The sequence below is a fragment of the Apaloderma vittatum genome, unplaced genomic scaffold, assembly GCF_000703405.1.
Source record: "Apaloderma vittatum isolate BGI_N311 unplaced genomic scaffold, ASM70340v1 scaffold38285, whole genome shotgun sequence".
NCBI lineage: Eukaryota > Metazoa > Chordata > Aves > Trogoniformes > Trogonidae > Apaloderma > Apaloderma vittatum.
Window position 1 is genome coordinate 45371 of NW_009717268.1, and position 9992 is coordinate 55362.

General features: G+C 38.5%; 1 protein-coding gene across 1 annotated transcript in view; it reads left to right on the plus strand.

Moving 5' to 3' along the window:
* Window positions 1-9783, plus strand: part of CHD9 (chromodomain helicase DNA binding protein 9) — a 54490-nt gene extending 44707 nt beyond the window's left edge. The window contains exons 34-39 of the mRNA XM_009869820.1: window positions 731-899; window positions 1922-2061; window positions 2762-2983; window positions 3772-3900; window positions 5550-5654; window positions 7807-9783. Of these exons, the coding sequence (XP_009868122.1) occupies window positions 731-899; window positions 1922-2061; window positions 2762-2983; window positions 3772-3900; window positions 5550-5654; window positions 7807-8670 (1629 nt within the window). The 3' untranslated portion in view covers window positions 8671-9783. The remainder of the gene's footprint in view (window positions 1-730; window positions 900-1921; window positions 2062-2761; window positions 2984-3771; window positions 3901-5549; window positions 5655-7806) is intronic.
* Window positions 9784-9992: the final 209 nt, after the last annotated feature.

The following is a 9992-nucleotide window of genomic DNA, read 5'->3' on the forward strand; positions in this document are numbered from 1 at the left end:
GGTATTTGGGTCTGCTGCTTCTGGGCATTGAGTGTTTGGGTTTGGGTTTGACTTTAGGTTTATTTGGCGAGGGAGGGTTTTTGGGGTTTGTTTTGTTCTTCTGTTAAATTTACTAAAGCCACTGGAGGGAATCATTGTTTTTTCTTTCTGAATTGAAACGTGGCTATTCTGGTGCTTCATCAGACAGCCTGATATATGCTGTTTCTAAGAAATCCGGTTAGTCAAAGAAGTTATTTCTCTTGTCTGGGCGTTTTTTAAATGCTTCGGCATGTCCTATCCAGCAAATACTTTATTATTTCAGGCCTTGTAGAAGGTTATAGGTAAATTTCCCAGTTTAAATGCAGGCTAGGAGCTTCAAACACTTTTCTTATGTGTATAGTTTGAGTCCTGTTTGTAGCCCAGAAAAATGTATGAAAACTTCCTCTTTAATTGAGTTTGACATTTATTTTTTTTTTTAGGACGGTGTTAGAGAGGTAGATGACCTTTCCAGTGTCTGGATTTTTTCAGTGACGATAGATAATATGAAATCTATATTCATAGAAGGAATTCCCTGAAATTTCCTTTCAGATTTGGTTTTTTACATGGAGAAGCAAGACTTGTTTTAAGGACTAATACGATGTTTTCATTCTTCCTCAACTCTTCTGGAGTAACTGTGTGTAAGAAACCTGATTATGTAGCAGTCATTTCTGCTGCAGAAGAGACTCTTCTAACCCTGGCATTTATTTAACAGGAAGGTGGTTTGAAATTGACTTTTCAGAAGCAGGGACTGTCTCAGAAAAGACCATTTGAAAGCGAGGAATGTGCATTGGGACAGCAGCAATACCTGGCTCGGCTACGTGAACTCCAGAATGCTTCAGAAACCAGCCTCGTCAACTTCCCAAAATCGCTTCCCAAATCAGGTACACTAAATGTCATAGGACGTAAGGGTTAGTATTAAATCTTACCTTCTGGGTTCTTCTGTTGAGAAAGGTGTTTGCAATGTTAATTCTTCGAAGCTGCGGTCTGAAGGAATTCTCTCCAGTGTGTTAGGGAAACTGGGCACAGGAGTTCGGGCTTGAGGTTGGGCCGTGTGAGTACTCTCTCAATGTCAGTTACTGTAACGGTCATTTATTAGAAGGAGGCTGTTACAAACACCCCCACAAGAAGATGTTAATAAATATAAAGTGCATTGTGCTGCACTGAGAGTATTCACATTAACTGGGAACTTACTGTGGCTAGTTTGTAAGTAAAGATGAAGTTACAGATTTATGCTTGTGTCACTTTGCACTCCTGATACTCTTCCCTGTGGTTGTACATAAAGAAGCAGTGGAGGACAGTAGTCTGGAACCAATTTTTGGCTTATAGCCAAACATAATAGTTTATTTTCATAAAAAGTATGAGTAGGCATACACTGACGAATATAAGCAGGTAAAATTTGGGTTAAAATATTTGAAATTACTGGAACTGGACGCTTAATTTAGACCAGCTTCTGATTAAATGACTGCAGTTCGTTGAGATTGCATACACACATGGATGAGAACATTTCCTTTAAAAAAAGCACTCCCCCTCACTTCCATTTTATACTTTCTTGTTCTTTTGCAACACATAGCATTAAGGTCTTGTTGGAACTATTTACTTAGGGATGTCTCCTTCTCTGTGTATGTGATGTCAGCGGTTTTTAACACCTTTTCTCCCTGTATGGATTTATTTGCAGGTGGTGGAGGGACTAATAGGAAACTTTCATAGTAAAGTAGCTTTTCAGAGCTTTATATTAATAGTGTTTTAAACATTCATAAAACAATAGGCAACTTCTGTTAGATATGTGTGTAGAAATTATATGCACTTGCACTATTTCAAGTAATTTTATTTCCTTCTTTATTCAGATGTGTTTCTTGTAAACTGCTCAAGCATCTGACACTAATTATATTGCATTACGAATTAGGTACTTCCAGTCACTTAACAGCCAGTGCCAATGGAGTCATAGTTGACAGTCAGCCTGTAGTCAAAAAGAGAAGAGGAAGAAGGAAGAATGTGGAGGGAGTTGATGTCCTCTTTATAAATAGAAATAAACAACCTAATCATGTAAGTAAATTCAATTTTGTATCCAAAAATAAAGTTCCCATTACTGTTATACTCTTAACTGAGCATGACCAACTGTCAACATAAAAACTCAAAACTGTTGAGTTTTTGTTGTTTTGGGGGTTTTTTGATTTTTGGTTGGTGTTTTTTCAGTTGTTATGATTACACAAATGAGTACTGGCAGAGTTTTACTAGGTATTAGATATATACAATATTGATGACTATTTTTAAGAAGTAAGTTTAATCCTGATTTTGATGAACTGTCAGAAAATTAATACAAGGAAGACTATTTTTTTGTATTTTTTCTTTTTATATCCACAATGTAACATCTCCTGCTATCGCATAATCCCTGCCATAGCCCTCGAAGATCAAGGTGTGTGTTCTCGGCAAGGCTGCCGGAGGCTGCACACAGTCCTGTAACTCGGTGCAACTTTCAGTAGCAGCGTATTATTAACAATGGACTATTAAAAACTTGATATTTGACCCGGCAACACTTCATTATGTCCTTTCCTGCAACATCTGTGACAGGCCTGATAGTACGGTGACTGAAAGGGGGCTATCCATGGCACGGGTAGTCTCCCTGCATCCGTGAGTGTGTGCACAGTGATCTGCAGGGCTGTGGCCTTGGTCGTGCCATGCATGAAATAACTGTGATGGTTTGTATTCTGTGGAGAACTTAGTCAAATGTTTTGAATTTCTCCAGGTTAATCCAGGCATTAACTCCTGTCAAGTTGCTGCAGGAATAAGCCCAGCCCTCCCTTACACGCAATCCCAAGGCCTGCTCGATGCAGAGAGTCCAGTTCCTGTTATTAACCTAAAAGATGGAACAAGGCTTGCAGGTGATGATGCCCCCAAAAGAAAAGATTTAGAAAGGTGGCTTAAAGAGCATCCTGGATATGTTGAAGATTCAGGAGCTTGTATTCCTGTGAGTATTCCTTTCAGCTCTGCTTTAGCTAAATAGCAAAACATTTTTTGTTCTATGGAATTATTCCTTTGTTTTTCTAGATGGTTTAGGAAAAAGAAAATTTCTGTTTCTTATTAGGTAACGTGAGCTCTGCAAGACTTCCTTTTCCCTCATAAATGTAATTGCTAAGAAAAACAATACTAAACAAAGACACCTGAGCTTTGCCTAATTACACCTAAGACTGAAAAAAAAAATCAAAGATAAGAGAACTCGTATTATCTTGACACTGATGATGGGAGCTGAGACCGTGGGACAGCATATTTAGAGATGTGCAAGGGGATTAAAGACTTGGCCGTAGGATGTATGTCATACCTGCATTACAGTGCTAGGGTAGTGGTGTTTGTATGAGTACATTGTTGTGTTATCTCTGAATTTGAAATTTGTTAAGGTTGGACAGAATGTAATAAAATCATATGTGTGATATCTACAATAACAACCTTATTTCTCCATAGAGATGTTATAAGGCAAAAAAGCAGCAACATTCCTGGCAGTTAAAGCACTGTTGAAAACTGAAAAATTATTAAAACAAAGCAATGGGTAGAGGCATCAGAGAGAGGATGTAATGCTATTTACTGGGCTACTTGTTATATGAGATTGTGATTAGTAAATTAGCGTTATTATTAAAATATTTCTGAAATCAAAGATGACTTCAGATGAATGCCTGACTCTAAGGGGATACACAGATATTGTACCATTTTTAAAAATGTTATATTGGAAGGGTGATTAGCTTTTTAATTCATTTTTAACAGAGGATGCAGCTGCACGATGGGAGACCTAAGCAAAAAAGACACCGTTGTCGAAACCCTAATAAACTGGACGTTAATAGTTTAACTGGGGAAGAACGTGTTCAGCTCATAAATAGAAGAAACGCAAGAAAGGTATTTGTAATACTGTTCCCATTCTGATGTTCCCAAATGAAAAGTTGCCTGAAATTAAGAACTCTATATAATACGCTTGCTACAAAACTCTGTAAAAATGAAAGGGGTTTGTGAGGTTTTGGCACCGAACAAGAACATCTGTGACAATCTTCTACTAATTTTTTTGCAATTACGGAAATATGTAAGATATTGTTAAAACTGAACACTTGATATATGGCAATATTTGTGCCAGAGGCCTGGCCGTTGAAGTATACATTATTCTGTTCGAAACACCAACATTCTCTCAAGGTCTGAATTTTGTGTGCATCTTCTCATCAGTACTTTTGACATGATTAAAATTATATTGGTGGTGCATCATGTATAGAAATTTGTCCATTGGGATAACTTAAATCCTGTGCATTGAATTGTTTTTCTTTTTTTCTTTTTTTTTCAGTTATCTCTGGCATTTAGCCTTTATGGTTCACCAGTATATATCCATAATAAATCCCCTTGCTAGATTAACAGTGTAACAGGGGAATGAAAGTAGAAGGGAAATTCTTGTGTAAAATCCTAGCAGTGGAAGATGGGAGACCAGGTGTTGAACTCAAGTTTTTGGATGGGTGATCCATGTTTGGGAAAGGCATAATGCATCTGAACAGTCCCTGGGGGAGGCTAAAAGGCAATATTCAAGAAAAGGATGCAGAGCATTCCTGTTGTTTGAACAAACTTGGACAGATGTGTGGGCTGGCATCTGTGAAGGTCGGTGTAGGACCAGAGCAGCAGCCCTGCGGGAGTCTGTGAGGTCGTGTGTCAGTAGGTGCAGCATTTTCTGCTGTGGTGCTGCTGGCTTGTCCTTTTCTTAGAGGACAGTTGCAAGGGAGGCAGGAAATTTGGTTTATGCTGCTATATTAAGGTTGGGAGCTTTGTGCATATGTAGAGGAAAGTGAGGCAGAATTTGAGAGTCTTCAGCCTCTTCAGTGCATTGAGGCAGCAGCTCTAAAGAGGAACCTCTGTGGTTGGTAGTCTCAAGAAAAACAGACCCCTTGCCTGCTCTTCTAGTAAGCCGTGCCCTGAGGAATCTTCTCAGAGTTGATGATCGAGGAATGAGAGATTTGATCTGTGCTTGCTGTCTGCGTTTTCATATTAGCTCTTGTTTCCCTAATAAATTTACATACTGCACCTGAGACTGTTACTTTATTACTTAATTTATTATAATTTCACAAGAGAAGCAGATCCTCTTTAATAGAAGTATTTCTAGGAGTTGACTGAGATGATAGAGTAGGACTGATCTAGCAGAAAAGTTCAACAGGATTGTAGTTACAACCTTCTTGGTAATATTTGGACCACTGTTGTTCTCTATTCATGTGCTCTTCCATTTATTGCATGTCTAAGTAAACTGGTATTAAACATTGAAAAAAAATGTCAGATATTGAAGTTGCAAAGTATGAGTTTAAACGATAAGTTTGAATTTAGTAGATTTAGAACAAATGAAGAGTATCTTGCATATACCACCAGGAATCAGTCAAAAGCTGTATCATACTCATGGATATTTCAAGTGAGACTGTATCATTTTATATAAAAGGCAACAATGAAACAGTGTCAGATATGAATGTTGTCTTTTTTTTATTGAATGAGAAGTATGTCCTGACCTCTTGTCTTCTGCTTCTCAGGTGGGGGGTGCATTTGCTCCCCCTCTGAAGGATTTGTGCAGGTTCTTGAAAGAAAATCCAGAGTATGGAGTGGCTCCTGAATGGGGAGAAGTTGTAAAACAGTCTGTGAGTATTTGTAGAATAAGATAACTGTGATGTGAAATGTATCTTAAATGAAAATGAACAAGGCAAGCAGGGGGAAAAAATAAAAAAGCGTACAAAAAGATGTGCTTTTCATTTCTGCTGTTATATTAGCTTTTTTTGTGCCCCCTCAGTTCCCTAAATTGATTTGCTGGCACAGCTGTGAGAAGGAAGGAAGGGAGAGACAGTTGCTGCAACCCCAAATTAGAGATTTGGTTGAAGGTGCTGTAATACCGTGACTTATTCGTCTCATAAGTGTAGCCTTGAAGGTTTTTAGGAAAGGTACTTTCTTATTTTTAAAGTTACAATTAGGGAGGAGATAAATATAGTTTTAAATATTTATTTCACTTTTTAATTCCTTTACTTTGTGTGCCCCTTCAAGAAATTTCTATCCTCACTGAAAATGTAAATCAAGTATTAATATAGCTATTTTCTGCAACTTAGAATTTCTATTTCTTAGAGGTTTTGTTTTTTAGCTAAAAACTAGTGACTAGACTTTAGTGGAGGGACCGAGTTTAATGTATTAGTATATTTTTAAGAGTAAGTCTACACTAGAACTTCAGTGTTGCCCAGGTATTCCTTCTGCGTGCATTACCAACAAAGTTAATGATAAAAGTACTGCACGCCCTGGTAGTCCTGAGCCAGCTTCTAACTAGCAAGATGCATTCAGCGAGTTTGAGGTTTGTACTTGGTTATATTTAAAAGAAGAAAGTTTTTTGATAGACTTGGTCCATAGTTCTAAGAAAACAGTAGATAAGCATTTTTGTGACAGGAACTATTATAGAGCTGGTATCTCTTTCCTTTTAAGTGTCACTGGCTCAAGCACGGTGTGTGGTTCTGAGTTAATTCCCTGTTTGCCTTGAAGATAAGGACGTATTCTGAACTGCAGAAAATTGTGCTGTTTAATCAAGAATAGTTTGTGGGTAACCTAGTTACCCCTTTCCATTCCATGTGACTAACAGAAGTGAAGGTAGTTTTGTCCAATATTCTTGTGAAATCATATTTCCTCACCTGCTGTAACTTGACCAAACTGTGTTATATTTACACTACACCTTCAGCCTCTGGCACAGAAATGAGCAAGTTAATCTTTTTCTAGCTCGCTATCAACAGAACTTGTAATCTCTCTGTGAAGGTCTAAATGCCAGGCTCCGGTATCCGCGCAGGATGTTCTGGTAGAAAAATAGGTAACTAGGAACAAGATTACACTGCAGTGAATAAAGGTATAAATAATGGCAGAATAACTTTTCCCACAGGACAGAGGAACTGAGCATAAGTTGTGAGTTCCTCTAATTGTATTAGGCTAGTTGAAATCACAAATACTTGTTGCAAAAAAAAAAAAGGCTGTTGTAGCATGGAGGGGGGTGAGTAATAGTTGATCTTACGATTACCGTTTTTAAGAGTTGTCAAGACGGAGCATTTCAAAGAGAATATTTGCATCCATTGCAATTCTCTCTTCATTGCTCGTTAGGAGCGCTTACAGAGGTGAAGTAATGCTGAGTAAGCCCAAAAAAGAAATGCTCTGAATTTCATTTTAATCAAACTTGCCTCTTTACTGTTTATTGTGAAGTTTAGGGTTGAGGTGAAATATGAGAGCATTAAACAAACACTAGCAATAATGAAAAGGGCTCATAGATTGGTGGTCTATGTGCAATCACACATATTTAACTTGAGTTAAATTTATTTAGCTCGAGTTAAATAAATTTACATTTATTTAGCTCAAGTTAAATTTATTTATTTAAATAACTTTAAATTGAGTAACTTTTTTTTATTAATCTGTCAAATGATTGGAATGTGGTAGTATTGTAAAGCAACACTGGCTTGGATCGTAAATTGCGACTGCTCCTATAGATAGCTACAGTTGGCTTGATCTGCAAACAGATCTATAAGGATGAGTTAGCAAAGGATCTGAGAAGATACCTGTGTTAACCTCCCTGTGGAAATGGGCCTCTAGATGTTTGAGAAGTGCCAACACCGAGTCACCACAAATTGCCGTGAGCCGTCTGGAGGTCACTGTGCTCTGCTAACATACCAGAATAATCAGGGACACTGTTACTGTACCCCTGGGATTTTTGTTTGCTGTTACTTTTTCATCTTGAATCTCTCAAAATACTAAAAATACCCAATGTGTCTTTTGCAGGGATTTCTTCCCGAAGGTATGTTTGACCGTATTCTCACTGGACCCGTTGTGCGGGAAGAAGTAAGCCGGAGAGGAAGGCGCCCCAAGAGCGAGATTGCGAAGGCCACAGCAGCTGCCGCGCCTGCCACGGCTGCGAGCGTGCCGGTTAACCCTCTGCTAGCTAACGGCTTGCTTCCAGGGGTGGATCTGCCCAGTCTTCAGGCCTTACAACAAAACCTGCAGAACCTGCAGTCGCTGCAAGTTACCGCGGGACTCATGGGAATGCCAGCGGGCTTAACTGCTGGAGGAGAAGCGAAGAGCGTGGCTGCCATGTTCCCCATGCTGCTCTCGGGGATGGCTGGATTACCAAACCTGCTGGGCATGGGAGGGCTCCTGACAAAGTCTGCGGAGTCTGTTTCAGAGGAAAAAAAGGGAACCGCGTCAAAGGAGGCAGATACAAAGAAAGAAAGGACAGAAGACCAAAACACGGATACCGGTGGTGAAAACTCTGTTTCAGGTTCTCCTTCGACATCCTCTGCTGCTGCAGCTGCCAGTCCTCTCTCTCTTAACCCATTACTTTTGTCCAACATACTTTACCCAGGGATGCTTCTCACTCCAGGCCTTAATCTTCATATCCCAGCTTTGTCTCAGTCTAATATTTTTGATGTACAGAACAGTGAAAGCAATGACACAGGCTCAGCCAAGCCCACAGAAGAAAAGGAGGAAAATTCTAGGGTTAGAGATCAGGAAGACAAAGGGGGAACAGAGCCAAGCTCTCACAATGAAAACAGCACAGATGAGGGTTCAGAGAAAGCAGATGCTTCATCTGGATCTGACAGTACATCGTCTTCATCGGAAGATTCAGATTCTAGCGATGAAGACTGACCCCAGACTCTGCACTTAAATTATAAACTGATTTTGAATTTATTCTTTAATTATTTCGTTGTAAATAACCCAGTGTTGAGTGCATCAATGATTTACTGACCGAACATTTCAGTATTTGTTTAGAAGTGCAAATTGCTTTCAGAGACGTTTTGCATGTAATATTTCTTGAAGTTCATAAGTTTCTGAACTTGTATGTACTATCAAATACACAATGGTGTAAAATTACAACAAAAGGCATTATAATTTTGTTGGGGGGTTAATTTTATGAAAATAATGCTCGAGTAAGAGCTGTATATTTAATATATTTGCAGTGAACACAGAATACTTTATGCATATTATTGATTTAATTTGAATATAGTTTTACAGCCTCCTTGACACTTATAATTTACAGATCAAAACTCAGCAATAATTTGGGCAGCTAATGAATGTCATGAAAGCTGTAGAATCTACATCACCATCCATTGCTTTAATTACATGAAAATGCTCTAGTGTTGTGATGCACTGCTGTTTCCAATTCAGGTACAAGTGTGTTTAAAAGACGATAAATTTTTCCCAATCAGCCAATTAAACTGGCTACCTGTTACCTCAGCTGAGTTAGTTTAGGAAGTTTACATTGGTTTCTATTACTTGTTTTCAGGTTTTGTTTTGTTTTCTAAAGACATCCTGTATATCACGTTAAAATCTGAGTTACCTGAGATGTGACTGTTGGGTTTTATTTCCTCTTATCGTAGCTGTTCTCTCTGACAGCCAGAAGGGGAGATTAAAGCCAAACCTGTCCTGTCTCATGCTACTTGGCACCACGTAGATCTATTTAGTTTACACCGTGCAAAGTTTTGGGCTCCCTCTGCAGAATTAGAAGTCCCAAAATGAGGAGTAGTTTCCCCAAGACTCAGAAGAGGCAAACTGTCGTAAAGTGCCACTGAGAAGACCTTTCAACACTGCATACTTCATGTAAAAATTGTTTGTTTGCTTTGTTTGTGTAGATTTCTATTTGTGTTTTATGTCATAAAACCTCCTGGAGTTACCAGTTAATAACAGTAAATAAATTATAGATAGCTTTGAACTCTTTCCGAGTTTAAACTTCTCTGCAGATCTAAATCTGACGTAATATTAGACATTTACCAAAATCGTTATTGGGATATCACTTCATATATTATGCTGAGTTACCCGCTAGAGAAAAAGCACTTTGAATAGTAAGGAAGACAAATTGTTCCTGGAGACCACAGTAACAGGGCATAAGGCATCTGTTTTAAGTCCAAATCCTTAGAACCCTTCACTATATAAAATCTGTCTGGTATTTGATGTGTGATATGATTCCTCCT